General features: G+C 45.4%; 1 protein-coding gene across 1 annotated transcript in view; it reads left to right on the top strand.

The window, feature by feature from the left end:
- The first annotated feature begins 10,742 nt into the window (after positions 1-10,742).
- PAPPA2 (pappalysin 2) overlaps positions 10,743-17,645 on the top strand; it is a 282,414-nt gene continuing 275,511 nt past the window's right edge. Inside the window, exon 1 of the mRNA XM_027086240.1 lies at positions 10,743-12,956. Within this exon, the coding sequence (XP_026942041.1) occupies positions 12,041-12,956 (916 nt within the window). The 5' untranslated portion in view covers positions 10,743-12,040. The remainder of the gene's footprint in view (positions 12,957-17,645) is intronic.

The following is a 17,645-nucleotide window of genomic DNA, read 5'->3' as shown; positions in this document are numbered from 1 at the left end:
CATGCTATCTTGGAGGCTTGAATAAAGTGCTACTGGGGCATCTTGTACATGCCATTCTCTCTTGAAATGCCTTCTACCTGGAAAACTCCTAGTCTTCATTTAAGACCCTGTTCAAAAATTGCCCCTTCTGTGGAATTCCCTGGATTAGTGCTTGAAGAGTTAGTTGCTTTATCCTTGGGGCCTGGTAGCACTTCATTCAGACTTCTGAGATAGCACTTACAGCCATGTCTTACAATGTATTCGTGTTCTGGACTTTCCTCTAACAAGTCTGTGAAGCAATCTAGGGCAGTGCTTGTATGTTACTGTCAGTGTATCCCCAGAATCTAATATGATGGATGGCACCTAGAAGGTGCTCAACTTATGTTTCCTGGAAGATTAGGTAAGGCCATCATGACTTAACTGTTTCTTCACTGGACCTAGTTCAGAGGGCAAGATAAGGCCAAAATAATTGAGTTAAAATGAGGCTCTTAACCATATCGCCAGGTAAATTGACCTACTCAATTCAGGCCAAGGAAAGTGAGAACTCAAACCCTCCCCCAGTAGAGTGCATGTGTAGCATTATGTGGAAAACACTTTTCCAGTGATAACCAGCATCTCTACTAGGGCTTCTGAGATCTTACAGCTTTAGTCCAAGAGCTGCTCAGAGCCGTGATGGCCATGGCCTCTGTAACAAACATTTTCCAGTGATAATTTGAGGCATATTATATGACATTGGTAGCCAAGGACCAGAATCTATGATTTGAGTTTTGAGATTCATAATCCCAGACATTGTTTTCTATTAATTTGTTATTTATTTATATATTTATCCTGTTTCTGATTATTTATTTAAACACTAACATTCTAATTCAATTGGGTTATGTCCTTCAATAATACTTTTTTATTTATTTTTCTTTCTATTTCAAAACTGAGGTAACATTGATTTATAACATTATGTAAGTCTCATGTTTACAACATTATATTTCTACTTCTCTATACCCTACAATTGCTTACAAAAATGTATTTTCCATCCATCACCATACAATTGATTCCCTTTACCCATTTCACCCTCCTCCCAGCCCCTTCCCCTCTGGTAACCACTACTCTGTTCTCTGTACCTATGTGCTTATTTTTCTTTGGTTTGGTTTGTTGTTTCATTTTGCTTGTGTTTGTTTGTTTATTTTTTATATTCCACATGTGAAATATATGTGAGTGAAATCATATAGTGTCTTTATCTGTCTGACTTATTTCACTTAGCATAATATCCTTAGGGTCTCGTGTTTATTTATTTTCAAGTAGAGGGAGCTTAATGGAACTGAGTAAACTGCTACTTGAGCACGGAGAATCTCACTGGATGATATTTAGAAAGATGATCATTTGACAGAATGTGTGCTATACATCTTTGTGTGTATATACGATACACACAGTTCAAACCACTATTGAGGAGTATATACTTCAGCTTTATCACCAAATACCATAAAAATTGCAGTTAGAAACCTCCACATGACTTCCTCCCCTGTGAATCTTGGCAGTATGTCAAGTGCAAATACATATACAAGGTTCAATTAGATTTGTCTGCGTAATATTTTGGCCTTGGTTTAGATGACTGGTTCTCAATGGGGGAAGTGCTGCCCCCTAGGGACATTTTGGAAAACAGTGAGAGTGGTTTTGGTGTCACAATGATTGGAGGTTATTTGTGGCATTCAGTGGGTGGGTGCCAGGGACGTTAGACATCCCTGTAGTACATGGATAGTCCCACTAGATGAATCCTCTTGCATCCTGCTTGACTCTTGAATGCCTGGCCAAACATTCATGTAGCTGAAAAACCCATTTATAATGATCCAAGTCTAGGAGCTGATTCTATTTTAAATATAAATGCTGAACCACAAAAGTATTTTTCGTATACTTCAAATATACTCCCTAAAAATGCAACTTCTGTGTTTTTGAAGGAAGATTGTCTTTTGATTTGTTTTCACATTTTACCAAGAGTTGCTTCCCACTTTGGAAAGTCATGCCATTGATGGCAGTGCTGCTTACAGTATTTGAGTCACCCATACACACACCTCTGCTGGTCTGCGTTTGGAGCTATTGTAGTCATGCCGACTACGAATATATACGACTTGACTTTGATAGCACTGAATTCAAAATGTCAGTATAAAGGAAATACCTGTAATGTTTGTTGAATATTTTCTTATTTCTCTTAAGTCCAAACTTATTTATGAGAAGTAGGTTCAAGCATTTGATTGCTTCATTTTACTTGATCTTTTTTTTTCTTTTTTTTACTTCATTCTTTTAATGTAGTTGGGTCGGAAATATTTATATGTTAAAATTCATTTTATTCAGTGTAAGTTATTTTCTTTTTTAATATTATAGACAGGACATTAACCTTTTTTGAAATTATGTAAGGTAGGTCATACTATATTTGAATTTTCAGTACAAAATAGTTGCTATCAAAATGGGACTTACGGGACCGACAGGATTGAGAACGACAGATTTAGATAAACAAAAGAGCAATTGGGACACAGGAAAGGCTTACCTTTTGAGTACAGTGAGAAGTGGCATCAAAATGGATCATTGGGAGTGATAGAAAGTTTAAAATAAAAAACTTGTAGGATAGAACAGTTCAAGGAGTTGGCTTCTTCAATAGTACTCATGTTTATTTAGTACTTACTCTGTGTCAGACACATTGTTGAGAAATGCGCCTTATTACGGCCTCTCACTGATGGCCCAGGCGTGCTCTTGTCCTCAGTGGTGGCCCTGAATCTTGCCTCAGACCACATAGGCCATGGGGGCAGAGCCCAGATTAGAATTCATGTTTGTCATCCACAGAGCCTACCCTCTTAACTATACCACGTTAGTAGAAAAGAAACTTGAACTCTTCTGCAGAAAAGGAACTTGAGCTTTTCTTGCCACCTACTGGAAAGGGTCTCTGTTGAATGAGTTGAAGGGCATCTGACAAGCTTACGGGCTCAGACAGCTTTGGTTTGTGTTTCTGCCTCCAGCTGTGGCTGTGATCTACGGAAAAGCTGTGCTGGGCTGGGGTTTAAGAAGCGTACATTTCCTTTTCTATACACAGGCCTGCTCCCTTTCCTGAACGCATCTGGGGGGCATGTCCATTTTGAAATATTTACACATGTACCACATTTCAGCAATTAACTGACATGAATACTACTCAGTATTTAGAATCTAGGGTAAAACTTCGAGTTCTATATCAGAGCTGACCTTAACACAGGAAGTATATATTTTATGATGGTTAATAGACCATCAGCTAATAGCTGTTATTAGTATTAAATGTTTGTATTAGTTATAATAAATAGACAACCCAACACTTATCCATCTTGCATGATACTTCCCGGATGGAGTTAATGAACTGGGGAAGTGACTGGTTTTTCACTTATGGCTGGTTGGTTAAAAGTCCCTTAGATTTCAGTGGGAACGTAATGGATCAGGGAGGCAAGAGCAGTGAGAAGTCTTGGGGATGTGTGAAAGGTACCTTAGCTTTGGCAGAGGTGCAGCCTGTATCTGGGTGCTGCTATCAGCAGGGCCACATTTCTTGGAGGCTTTGGACCTTCAACCTGGAGAGACTTAAGGAAGAGACCTAAAAAAACCTTTCCTGTACTCCAGAGAAACCACTGGGGTGTCCTGATCAGGAAAAGTCTGGTTTTGGTGTGCTGGGAGTCCAGTCATCATCAGTATGTATTTATGTCCTCCATGAAGAGGCAGTGTAGTAAGGAGATTAAGAACAAGGGCTCTGGAGATAGGTAGTTCTTTTCAAGGTGGTTAAGCTCAAATAAGTTGCTTGAACTCTCTATGCCTTAGTTTTCTCACCTAAAAAATGGGGATCACAGTGGAGCTATCTCATAGGTTAGTTGTTGGATTAAATGAGGTGATTTATGTACATTGCTTCGTAGATTTACATGGACTAGTACATGTTACATTGAGCACGTAGTAGGTACTCAATAGATGTTAGCCGCTACTATTCTTCATTCAAAAATAGGGTTAATAGAAGTAACCACTCACAGAACTGTTGTGAAGATTGCATCAACTAATCTATCTAAAGTGACCAGAACAGTGCCTGCCATATTGTAGCTAATAAATATTAGTTATTAATATTTTTATTGTTACCACTGTGGGAGGATAGCAAACTTGAAGAGTCTAGCACGGTATCAAATTTAAAAATAGAGTCACAGTGACCTAAATGGGAAGGAAATCTAAAAAGAGTGGGTATATGTATACATATAACTGATTCACTTTACTGTATAGCAGAAACAAACACAACGTTGTAAAGCAACTATACTCCAATAAAATTTTTTAAAAAATTAACAAAATAAAAATAGAGTCACAAATGTAGAGAAAAAATTTATGGTTACCAAGGGGGAAGGAGAGATGGGATGAATTGGGAGATTGGGATTGACATATATACACTGCTATGTATAAAATAGATAACTAATGAGAACCTACTATATAGCACAGGGAACTCTACTCAGTGCTTTGTGGTGACCTAAATGGGAAGGAAATCTAAAAAAGAGTGAATACATGTATACGTATAACTGATTCACTCTGCTGCACAGCAGAAACTAACACAACATTGTAAAGCAACTATACTCCAATAAAAATTAATAAAAAAAGAAAAAAATCATTCCCATTTAAGTATTTTCATACTAATACCATGTGTTCTGATACTTGATTTTCTAAATACATGGCAATGGCTCATATGTATAAACATCTATATGGATTAGAGCTTGAAAACTCCCCACATGCTACCCCTCTTTTTGCCTATCATTGTTACAGTGGAGTTACATTTGAATATATGGCTTTCTTTAAGGACTAAAATAAATGTCCTGTGTGTCCATTGCTAATATACACTTGAGTCTCTGGGATATTTACGGGAAGTGGGCAATGGCTTTTTTTTTTTTTTTTTTTTTTTTTAATAACTGAGCAAACAAAATCTCAGAATAAGTGTGGGGTTGAAAAATTAGAGAATATTAAGTGTGACCTGGAAGGGAACTTAGAGTCTTCTATTCCAAGCTCTCATTTTACAGATGGCTCAGAGAAGTTCAACAACTTGTCCAAGGTCAGATGGCTATTGAATTGCAGATCAGGGGCCTCATCGTTCACCAGTGCTCATCTGGGGGTTACTTATTTGATTTGCTAGGATGCTCTGGGTTGATGGAGCTGGGACCAGAAGCTGGTTCTGCTCCATTCAGTCTGGTTCCACAGGGTCATCTCAGGGGGTAGGCAAGAAGGTCAGTGGAGAGTTTAGGCACAGAGTGGCCCCAACCTATGACCAAATTGTGTCATGCTCTCCTTTGGTCTTTGGATACCTGCAGGGTGTAGACAGAAGAGTCCTGTATTCAGAATCAGAAGACCCTGACCCTACCCTTGGCTCTGTTTTTCTGCCCCAGGTTCACTGAGGTATAATTTACATAACAGTAACCTTTTTCAGTTCACAGTTCTTTGAGTTTTGAAAAATGCATACAGTCATGCATTGTCACAACAATCAAGATAGAGAACAGTCCCATCACCCCAAAATCGCTTTGTGCTTTTTGTATTCAACTTTCCCCTCCCCCCAACGCCCAGCTTCTGGCAACCACTGATCTATTCTGTCTCTATAGTTTTGCCTTTTCTAGAATGTCATATAAATGGAATCATACCAGATGTAGCCTTTCGAGTCTGGCTTCTTCCATTTAGCACAATGCACTTGAGATGTGTCCTGGCTGCATTCTTAGTGTCTGCAGGTCCTTCAGTAAGTTGCTTAACTTTTAGCCTCAGTGTCCTCATCTGTAAAATGGGCATAACACTTGCCTTGCACTTGTGTCGTTGTGGTTAGGAAGAAAGAATGCACACCAATGTGCATTGGGTCAAAGGAAAAGTAAGTATACAAGTGTAATTGTTATTCTTGTTATGAGGTTGCCTTTTGAAGAGGCTCCAGGTGCAAAGGCAATACTAACTGAAGCAAAACCCCTGCAGAGCCTTTGTTCCTCTGATGAGCAGGGCAGGGTCTAGCATCACTGTTAACCCTCCCCCAGCCAAAAGGTTCCACAAGCTGGTTCCAAGGATCGAAATATTGTGGAAAACATCCAGACAGGGACTAACACCAGGTGAAATAGCTCTCTGGCTTGTTGCCTCCAACAGGCAATTCTGGAGGAGTTGGGAAGGCTAACCTGTAGATGAACGACTCTGATCTGTTTGGATGAAGGAGCTTTGCAAAACACTACCACTAACATGGATAATAATTTATAATAGTAATAATGTTGTAGAAAAAAATATGATTATCTACCATAAGGAGCACCAAGCAGTTTGACAAAAAGATAGGGCCTCTCTTGGCTTAAAATGCACAGGGTCGAGGGGAGGACTTCCCTGGTGGTCCAGTGGTTAAGACTTTGCCTTCCAGTGCAGGGGGTGTGGGTTCGATCCCTGGTCAGGGAGCTAAGATCCCACAGGCCTTGGGGCCAAAAAACCAAAACATAAAACAGAAGCAATATTGTAACAAATTCAATAAAGACTCTTAAAAAAATGGTCCACATCCCCCCCCCCCAAATCTTAAAAATAAAAATGCACAGTTGGGGAGCATGGAATCCAGATTTGCATTTCCTTCTGTGTGTGATTCTGAGTTACAGAACACATATGACCAATATACATTCCCTGGGCATTTTTGCCTGAATGTGGAACGGAAAGGCCAGTCTTCGATACTGCCCTCCCATCCAATTGGCATGCGGGTGGCACACAGCAAGACAGGTGCATACCAGAGGAGAGAAAAGCTGACTGGGATTCAGGAGCCCTGGGTGCCCTATCTGTCCGTGCCGTTAATTGTGACTTCACCCTTGTTCCTCACCCATGGAAAAAGGGGCTATGATAAGTCACCCCAAAGGGATCTCAAGTGACCCCCATGAATGATAGAGCAGCTGACCCCCAGCTCTGTGTACCAAAGCAGGAGGGGCGGGCAGAAAGCAACAACCCTGAGCCTTTGAGTGAAATCCTTCAGAGCTCACTCTTTCCAGCACTAGCTGAATAAGATTCCAATAAACATATTGCTGAAATGTTTGTTTCCGGGTGTCATTTTAGACTTCAAGTAGCTAAAACAGATCCGGCTCCTATATATAGATACTGCATTTGGTTGTGTTCTGGAAGGCTTTTATTACTACACTCCCTGGCCGGCTCCCAGCTGAGCTTTTCCCTCAAGGGATCAGATTTTGGAATCAGAAAGTCAGAAAGGATCAGTGACCATATTAAGGGGTCTCTCTCCCTCCCTCTCTCCCCACTGTAGCTCTCTACTGCAGGTGGACGCCAGCGTGGACTGGCTTCTCCCTTTGCTCAAAGACTCTTAATAATAATGATGACAATGCTGATGGAAACTGACCAGCCCCACTATGGCAGCAAATACAAGCAAAACAGCCCTGAGGTCCTGGGCTTAAAGGAAACATACTATAATCTGAGTTGAAGTGAAGTGCATATTGTCACAAACAGCTCAATCTTTAGATAAGAGGACGCAGGGCTCTCTGAGGATAGAAGCAAAGAAAGGGGCTATTAAGGGTGGGGTTTTATTTGGAGGGTGGGTAGGTGGGTTCTGAATTTTACTCCTGAATTCTCCAGGGGAAGATAATGCTGGGAACAAAAAGATGCATGAAGGAAGGTGGAGGTGGGGATTGGAGGAAGAGATGCGGGCAGGGAAGGAGGAAGGGATAGGGGTTTACTTAAAGAAACAAGGTTGCACCCTGGCAATCTAAGTTTTCTCAGTGTGTCCGATCACTAAGAGTGAATCCCTTCACTGTGTGCCCTTTGTTTTCTGTGTGTAAAACCAAGCCTCTTCCCCATTTTATAGTGTGTCCCTTCACCTGCCTCTCTGACTCCTTTATGTTTAACCATCATGGATCTAACTGCCTTCCTGGTCTCCATATTTTATGTGCCTCACCACCCCTTTCTCTTTTTCTCTTCCTCTCTGTCTCATTCTTCCCTCCTGTCTTCCCTGCTTTTTTTTTCAGTCCTTTCTCCTCCCAGACTCTTGTCTTTTCCCTTCGTCCCCCTCCCCTCCCCCTTCCATTTCTCCCCTTTCCTCTTCCATCCCTCCCCTCCCCCCTCCCTCCTATCCCCCTTTCCTTCTTTCCTCCCTCCTCCCTCTTCCCCTCCTCCTCTTTTCCCCTCGCCCCCTTCTGTCCTTCTCCCCTTCTCTCCTCTCTCCACGTCCCCAACTCCCCATCCCCTCTCCCTCTCCCCTCTCTTCCCTCCTTCCCCTTTCCCTCCCTCTCCCTCTCGGTCCTTGTTTATCTGTAAGCTCCAATTTCTTGCCTTATAGATTTACCTGCAGAACAAGACACCGCTCCTCTTGCAAAAACTGTTTAAGAAATCCATATCCTCTCCCTTCATTCCTTGGGCATTTCAGAAATGATATTCCTCCCCCAACTACCCCCGTCAAAATAAAATAAATTCAGCCAGCTCCTGCTGTGTGTCCTTAAATCCATTCCCTCTAGCTTCGCTGGTTTGAAAGCCTGTACCCTAGAAGGGGCCTCCTGCATTTGCTGGCAACCCTGCTCGAGTCTGATCGCCACAGATAGTGCTTTGGAGTGAAAAAAAGGGGGAAAAACCCTCTCGTTGGAGATTTCAAAACAGATTCTACCAGTTTTCAAATCTGTGCACTTGTGGAGTGGCAGGGTTTGGGGAAGAGGCGTAGGAGACTTGGGGTGTGGGTGTTTGTCATAAACAAATAAGCCACAGAATTTATACATATATATAAATGTGCGTTTCCTTTGGCATGTTTGGTGTCTTTCTCCCTGGCATCCAGGGTGGGTGGTGTGCAAGTCTGACTTCTCTCACCCTTTGGCTGGGGTCTGGTGTGTGACCGTGTGCGATGGAATTGAGGAGGGGGTTGCTGGGTTTTTGATGATTCACTTGACAGATTATTTGAATCCAGCCCACCTTTCCGCACATGTCAAACAGATGGGATCATTGTTAAAGCCTTGGGAGAGCCGTGGCTGAGCGGTGGGTAAGGCAGGGAGGGGAAGAGAGGAGGGGGACCGAGGGGAGAGGGGGCACCTTCCAGTAGCTTTGTGTTTTCACAGGTTGGAACTGACAGGAGCCCTTCTTCCCCGTGGGGGGTATTTTGGGGGCATGGGGCTGATGAGGGGTGGGATGGAAAGGAGAGAGAGAGGTGGGGTGTTGGTGGGCAGGGTTATGATGTCACAGCAAAAGTTACAACAGGAGGAAAACACAGAAATGGTTCAACATTTTTTTTTAAACTTTGGACTGCCAAGAGCTGAAGGAGAGTGGTGAGCAAAGGAATGAAGGGGAGAAGAGAGAAACTAAACTGGAAGCTTGAGTTTCGTGTAGCTTCTTGAAACCTTATGAATGGATTACTAGCAGCTGAGAGCCAGGAGAGACCTATAGGGGATGCAAGATCATTCACACACTAAAAGGGGGAGAAAAGCACGGCGGAACTCTTCTTCCTTGCTGTGTTAGCCCTCCTTCCTGAAATGAATGGTATGAAACCTTTTTCTGAGGGTCCTGGGGGTGGCATGAGGGAGGGGGGAGTTTACTTCTTTTCTTACCTGGGTATCTTCCCTTCATTTCAACGAAGGTCCCTCTCCTTCCTTCCCTCCTTTCTTTCCTGGTTTCTCTCTCTATGTCTCTATCTCCTCTGCTTTTCTGTCTTTCTCTGGAATCTCCCCCTACCCTCTACCAAAGCCCCAATTTCTGTTGAGCTGCTTCGGGGTGAGGGGGAGGGAAAAGGGCTGAGTCAGAAAAGTGAAGGGAGACAGGGAGATGATAAGAGGAAAAAGGACAGTCTAGGATTGAGGGATTTCTGTGTAGTGGTATCCACGTGCCTGGATGGATATCTTCTTTGGGGACTTGCTTTGAGGCTCCAGTGGATGCTGCTTAGGGAGACAGGGCATGCCAGGGATGGGGTGCTTAGGATACAGCCTTCTTAAAGCACGTAAGCCAGTTATTAGCCAGAGGAGAGGAGTTTAGAAGACGATGGGGAGACCCAAGGCAAAAGAGGCAGTGTGATCTGACTCCAAAATATGTGGGCTGCATGTTTTATATGTGGGCAACACAAGCAGTGATTTTAGAACTGTAAGTGATTTTTCTTACTATGGAATGAAGGACCCAATATATTTCTCTACCTGTTTTGTACTCACCTGTGGTCAAACATCCTTACCTGTGTTGAGAATTCAGAATCATGCTGTGTGTGTGTGTGTGTGTGTGTGTGTGTGTATATATACACGCACTTGTGTTTAGGCGGTAGGACTCTTTGAGATAGCTTACATCTAGGCAAACATTATTATGGAGGTTAAAATCACATTATTTACTTCCACATTCTATCCATTCATTTCAAATCAATTTTAAAAATAGCTGCTTGGGTCTAGCTGTTTATTTTTGTAATTTACTTATTTTGAGCATCTCTTTTGTTTATTTGCTCACTCAGCATATGGTGACTTTTAGTAACTTCAGAGTGAGAAACTTGAGCGAGAATAAGAAGACCTGTATCGCACAAATCCACGGCATTTCCATTGAATGCTTCTTGCAGCAGGATAATTGATTTCTCCTTTCCCCCAATGTCTCATATAAAGTGAATTTGGGGTATTGTTCTTTTAAATCCCAAATGATTGAAATAAGAAGAAATATAGGAGGTGTGTGGCAAAACAAAAGAAAGATGCAAGTGGTCCCTAAAAGCCTGGTGTGGATTTATCAGGCAGTAAGCAAGTCTGTTCACAACACATGTGTGAGAGAGAGAGAGAGAGTGTGTGTGGGGGGGGGGGGGGAGAGAGAGAGAGAATACACACAGAAAAGAGTGCTCCAAAACAGTATTGATTGTTGGCTATTGATTGTGTAGGCTGCAGCTGCTGGAAGAGAAAGCAAGAAATGTTTACTGGGGAAACCAAGAGTGGCGTCTGTCCCCTGTGCCTCAGTGAGGTGGGGAGGTTTTCAGGAGGGAGGAGGGGACAGGGAGTAGGTGGAGAGATGCACCGAACTTATTAGCTTTGACATCATCATTGTCTTTAAATGAAACAAACAAGAAGAGAATTACAGGCAGAGAGAAAGGGAGAGAGGGGAGCAGGAGGGACCGGAGAGAACAGGTCCCCTGAAGGCTATGCTCTTCTTCTCGCTCTCTTTTCCATCTTCCCAGGGACCCACAAGACTCACAGAAGGTGAAGTCAAGGGCTCTCAGACTCATAAGGTTACTAGGACACCAGACTGGCACCCCAAAGGAGAACTTTACGGAGACTTACAACACAGCAACAAGTTAGAAGGGGATAAAAAAACAAACAAACAAACAAACAAAAATCCTTTAACACTCACCAACCCCAAGCACGGAGCTGAGGGAAGCATTCTGACCTGCACAGGCAGACTGGAGGCTGGATGGAGAGCTGGCTGAGGAGGACATCTGGAGAGTGAAGGTTAAGTACCAGCTGGGATTTTTGTGCCCCCAGATTCTTTTTGGCTTTTTAGATAATAAGCATCAAATTCTGTGTGTCTGTATACTAGTTTTTCTAGCAGTTTATTGGAAGGTGGATGTATTTGAGGTTAAAGACTACAAAGAGAAGGTAACTCCTAGGGAAGGAAGAAGGAGAGAGAAAAGAAAATTAGAAGCTAAGATTCTTTGGAATGACTTCAGGTAGTGAGCGGTATGTGTTTGTGAGTGAGTGTGTATTTGACGGGCTTTGGCTTATGCCCATGTGTCCCTCTTCTAGTATCAGCGAGGGGAGGGGCTATTGAAGAAAGAAAAAGAGAGAAACCTGAGCTCTCTGGAAGAAATTCATAGGAACCCAGAGAAACGAACTTCATTCTGCAAGGACTAAACTAGAGCGAGGAGAGAGAGGTCAAGGGAGAAGGGTGAGGGAAACACATACGGTGGGTGAGGTACAGAGGCCACGCTGGCCCAGCACCCAGCGCAGGTAGCCAGAAGAGGTTCTCTTTTGGGGCTGCTTGAAAAAGTTTGGTCCGTGAACAAAACAGTTTGCCCGGTGACTGTGAATCTACTGCCAGCTGTCTCTTTCTCTTCTCTCCATCACCCTGGTGTGGTACCCAGAAGTTGACTTCTGTTTCTGTATAAAGAGCCAGCGGAGGTATGATGTGCTTAAAGATTCTGAGAATAAGCCTGGTGATTCTGGCTGGGTGGGCGCTCAGTACTGTCAGCTCTGAGCTGGGCTGGACACGCAAGAGATCCTTGGCTCAAAGAGGACACCTGAATCAGGTGCTGTTGGAAGGAGAACGCTGTTGGCTGGGGGCCAAGGTTAGAAGACCCAGAGCTGCCCCTCAGCATCACCTCTTTGGGGTCTACCCCAGCAGACCTGGGAACTACCTGAGGCCCTACCCTGCGGGGGATCAAGGAACGTACCATGCAGGGCGCAGTAAGCCAGACGCCGAGGGAATGGCTGTGAGATCTGTTCCCCCAGACCTGACTGGAAGTGCAGGAGTGACAAGTGAGGCTGAGCGGCCAGCTGCCCTGTGGGTAGAGGATGGTCCTATTGGGCAGTCGGAGCTACTGGGAGATGATGACACTTATCTTGGCAATCAAGGATCCAAGGAGCCTCTAGGTGAGGCTGGGACTCAAGAGCATGGAGCCTTGGCTGCCGCCAAGATCACCACCTTCCCACGCCAGAAGGAACCCGGACCAGAGACCCAAAGGAAGGGCCGGACCAAGACTAGGCGGCGGCGCCAGGTGGCGAAGGGGCAGGCAGGAGGTGTGCAGGGAGACCCCAGTGTTGTTCCCCGGCACTTCCAACCTTGGTCTAAGCATTCCCTTATGCATGGGGTCAGAACCAGCTCTTCGGAGGGCGGCATCCAGAATGGTGGAGGGGACCCCGACTGGGAAGCAGAGACCTTTAGCCCCCAAGGAGGATTGCCTGTTTTGTACTTCTCTGGGAGGCGGGAGCAGCTGTTGCTGCGTCCAGAAGTGCTGGCTGACATTCCCCGGGAGGCGTTCACAGTGGAAGCCTGGGTGAAACCGGAGGGAGGACAGAACAGCCCAGCCATCATTGCAGGTAATAACCCACTCCTGGGCTTTCCGTAGTCCGCGGGGGTAGGGTTGGCTTCCTTTTTTGTTGAGGTTAGACTTTGGGGGCAAGGAGGGGAAAGGGACAGAGCAGGAGGGCCAGGGAGGGCTGGCTGAGCAGAGAGGGGGAAGGGCCTTTATTCATCTGCGCAGCAGGATTCCAGACATCATCTACCTTAATGACTCTGTAACCACAAGAGCATTTGTCCCTTGTATTGATCTCATGTGGTTCTATACATTGTGCTGGCACTTAGGAGACCTCCAGCTCACTCTCTTATCCCTCTTTAAAGGGGAAGATCTCTGGTTCTTTGTCAGTGGGGAAGAGGTGTCACACTCCATTTCTCATAGTCCAGTATGAGATACCCAGGCAACTTTGAAACTACATGAAAGTGTAAAGACCTGGGCAGCGAGTCAAGCCTGGGCTGGGCTAGGCGGCAAGAGAACAAGGCTGCCAGGTACACAGCCAATGGGTCCTGGTTGGTTTCCTTTTCTCTGAGCAGCCCTGGGATGTAGCAGAAAGCTACTACCTTGTCTAGGTCCTTGAGTCCCCTTTGCTTTGTCCTAAAAATCATGAGTGAGTCCAGCCTAGGAAGAGCAAGGTCTGCTGGAAAAGGTGGGCACTCACAAGCCAGGACCCTGGCTTCTTGCCCTGGCCGTTGTAAAAGGGACCTAAAATGCACCTTGTATAACTCTATGGTGTTAATCAGGGGCAGTGTTTGGGAACACTACCCACATTTATTTTACTCTATACCCAGATCTTGGCTTTCATGGGAAGTCACCCAGAAAGACAAAGAAAAGAGTGGGGTTAGGAATGTCTCCTTTGCCTTACTTCGATGGTGGGGGGATTGGTTTCAGGCAAGGGGTGGTTGGGGGTTAGGTGTGATACTTCATCATTCAGTTTCCCATTATCCCTCTGGAGCCCCCCCGCCCCGTGACAGAACCTCACACAAGGCTAGGCACCTAGTAGAACCATTGAAATCTTATTAATCTGGATTGTCTGCAACACCGTTTGATGTTTGCCAGTCCTGTGACATCGAGGGGGTAACAGAAGGAATGAGAGGTATGCCAGAGGCAGACTGGGAATGGAACTCCAGAACCCCTCAAAGGCTTGACAGCTAGCTCCCCGTATTAAAAACTTCTCAGGTTACTGGATGCCTGCAAATAAGTTTCAGACTAGAGAAAGAAATCTGGAAGGAGGGAGCCTCTTGCAATGGGGTGTTGCTGGAACATCCCTTCCGGACACGCTGTCTCCCCCTCTTTGGCTGTGATTTCTCTTTTGGAAGCTGGGATTCCCAGACACTGAGCGCTCTAGAGTCTTGTGGTTTTGCGTGATTTTATTTTGGGGTGGGAGAGGGTGAAGGGAGGGGATAGAGAAGGGGCTGGGCTGTAAGATAGGTGGGGGCAGAGAAAGAGTAGAAGGAAATCCTTATTCTGGGGCCAAATGGAAGAAATAATGAGATGATTATCTGATCAGAGTTGGCAGCTTCACAGTTTTTCCCAGATGACATCTTCTTGCTGCCTAATCTCACTTCCTAGTACCCATCTGCCAGGGAAACTGTGTGCTTGCAGTCTAGACCGGGGCCTACCACTCTGCTTACCCCTCCTCTGGCAGTAGCGGCATAGGGACCTGGGATCAGTTCCCTGGCTCAGAAGAATCAGAGAAGGATGCAGCAGGAATATAGGAGGGAGGCTCTAAGAGACCAGTGCTTTGAGTTGTTAAAACCCAAAACCTGAGGGAACAGATTCTGGACAGTGGATCTTTCCATCCCTTTCATGTCCTTCTGTCTCATGCTCTGCAGCAGGGAGAACAGGGTCAGGATTTGATTCCAATTACAGCCTTCCTTGATGCACCTCCTCCCTCACCCCCCTGCCCCGCAAGCCCGTACCTCTCCCTCCTGTGCCCACCTCCACCCTGCCACAGCACACACTCAGATCCTTCTCCAAAGTGCCCATCTGAATCCTCATAACCTCCCTAAGCGTGTAAAATTAGGCAGGAACTCTTTCGCAGACAGTCTAGCTTCGGAGGTTTCTTTCTCTTCAAATCAAAGTGTTCCTGGAGGTGTGCTGGTATTTCCCCTATAGGTCCACACCAGGAAGGTGGAAGGGCAGGAAATACGCAGGTCTGCCTCCTCTCCACCTCCCACCCTGTATCTCTGTTCAGATTTGTGCACATCAGAAAATATTCAGGAGAGATTTAGGGTAAAAGTCTGGGAGAGATGGGGGCTGGGAACAAGGCTTTCATTCTTTAGGATTCTAGCAACCGGGTTCCCAAGGACATAGGCATCCTTGTCTGCTCATTGTGCTCAGCTCCGTACACTTCCTCTGGGGGCCCCAGGGCTGAGAACCATGAAGGGCCAAGGCTAGTCCCCACCCCCACCGCCCTCCTCCCGGAACAAAGGTCTCCGATTCACTAACTTACTCACTCCTACCAACAGATCAGCCCAAATTCCCTCTCCGACCCTAGCACTGGTCCTTTTATTTGGTCACTGCCCGCTCCTGGGCTGGTTGGCCTTCAGCTGTGCAGAATGACCACAACTGAATTGTGTTCCTGAGAGCTAAATACAATTCAACCATGGAAGTTCTGCTGCTTCACTGAGGATAACCCAAGATGCTGCAAAACTTGACTCCCATACTCTCTTCCAACAGCTCTTAAACCTCAGATTCTACCTACTTAACATAGACCCAGTTTCCCGGTCCTCCATCTACCAAACCTGGGGCATTTTCTCCTTGGCAGATATCTTAAGTGATTCAGCTGCACCAGCCCTTGTAGAGGAACCCCCCTGAGATGGGAGACCTCAGGGAATACTTCCCATACAGGGCACTAGGTGGCAGTGTTGCTTCGTGCACAGGAGAGTAGGCGGTGCCTTGGAAGCCACGCAGTGGGGAATGTGTCTGGTTTCTCGGAGGGCTGTCCTTCCCCCCCCCCCCCCCCCCCCCCCCCCCCCCCCCCCCCCCGGCCTCTGGGAGGTAATTAATCATCCCCTCCCAGAGCGTTGTTGGTAGGCATCCCTTAGGGTCAGCTTCATACAAGTCTTTCCGCAGGGCCTATGTGAAAGGGCTAAAGTGGCATTCTTTGGGTTGTGACTAACTGGCACTTGTAAAATCTGGTAAAGAAAACAAAATCAACTAGAGTTACCTCCCTCCCCCCACCCCTAACTCCCACGTGCTTCCAAAATAGGAAGTTGGATTCTGGATGGATTGTTGGAATACTTTCATTTGGAGCCAAGGACAGTGCAGGCCTCACAGGCTTTCACGGGTAAGATTCTGGTCCCTGGAGGGGGAGTGATGGTGCTGGGCCCCCTGCAAGTTAGACCTTCTGAAGTTGCCAATCTCCCGTAGTTCTGATGTGAGGCAAGAGGGCCTAGGAAAAGACTGTGAGTGGCTGCTCCAGCGTAGGGGCCTCCATCAAAGTAACTACTCGGGGGCGTGGCAATTCAGGGACTTGTGGCCACCAAGGAGTAGCCGGAGGTCAGGATCCCATCTGGAGAGGCTGTTGGAACTCAGCAGTGGACTTAAGCCAAATTCTGTTCCATCCTCGTGTGAAATCTTTAAGCTCCAGCACCCAACCCTGAAACCATCCTGTTTCTCTCCTTCTCAACTTCCTTTCCTCTCCTTCAACCCCAGCATACACAGAAGAGGACCTTTTAATAGGTTCCTCCTCACCCCTAATTGATTTCAAATGTTCCCTGAAGTTGCCCAGCTGAGTAACCACCTGCAGCTCCAAGAGCAGGAGACTGAGTCAGTAAGTCCATGGCAGAACTGGAGCCCGAGCCCACGTTTCTTCACTCAACAAATATTTATTGAGTGCCTTGCCATGCAAAGCAGGGCAAGGCTCTGTGGGGAATACAAAGATGTCTAAGAAACTGTCCCTGACTGGAAGATGAGTTTTCCTTTTCTGCGGATCCAAGTTTCAGAGGACATTCCAGGGCAGAATTTGGGAGTCAGACAGACCTGGAATCAGACCCCATCTGACACTTAATCAGTGCTGCCACCTGTGGCAATCCATTAAACTTTTCTGAGCTTTGGTGTCCTCAGATGGAGAAATGAGACAATGTCTTGCAGAGTTGTTACAATGTTTAATTGAATCATGTATGTAAAGTGCCCAACACAGGCTTGACCGTGGAATTTATTTACGAAGTGGTATTAACAGCGGGAGGTGATCATTGCTAAGAGCAGTGTGTTAACCAATGCATCTTTGGTGTTAACCCACCAACCTGCAGTCCTTCCTCAGTTAGGATATTAATTTCTTAGGAATTTAGTGTTCTAATCTGTAAAATAGGAATGACGGTAGATAGGGTTTTTGGCAAGATTGTCTCAAGATGATTGAGAACACTGTAGAATCAGTGGCTTGAAAGGACTGTGTTTTTTTAAAAAAATCATTTTATTTTTAGCGTGGGCAATACTATTTAATACATTGGACAATGGTCCAAAGCTTTTTCTGGGATCATACACTCTTCTGAGAATATGATGGAATCTATGCTCACTTTCCAGAAATATGTCCGTGTCATGCAGTTCACATAACTTCCAGAACTCTCTGGATTTCCTGGTAGCTAGCATCTGCTGACCTTGTTTAAGGCGTATTGATAGCTTTTTTGTTTTGAATGACACCTGAGAAATGAGATTTCACAGGACGATGTAACAACCCCTTCTCTCAGTAAGGGGGTGGCGTCCTCAGGGT

This window comes from Aethalodelphis obliquidens, unplaced genomic scaffold, assembly GCF_003676395.1.
Source record: "Aethalodelphis obliquidens isolate GAN/ISIS:26980383/991018 unplaced genomic scaffold, ASM367639v1 scaffold55, whole genome shotgun sequence".
NCBI lineage: Eukaryota > Metazoa > Chordata > Mammalia > Artiodactyla > Delphinidae > Aethalodelphis > Aethalodelphis obliquidens.
The sequence above is the reverse complement of the archived record's forward strand: the minus strand, read 5'-3'. Positions and strand labels throughout refer to the sequence as shown.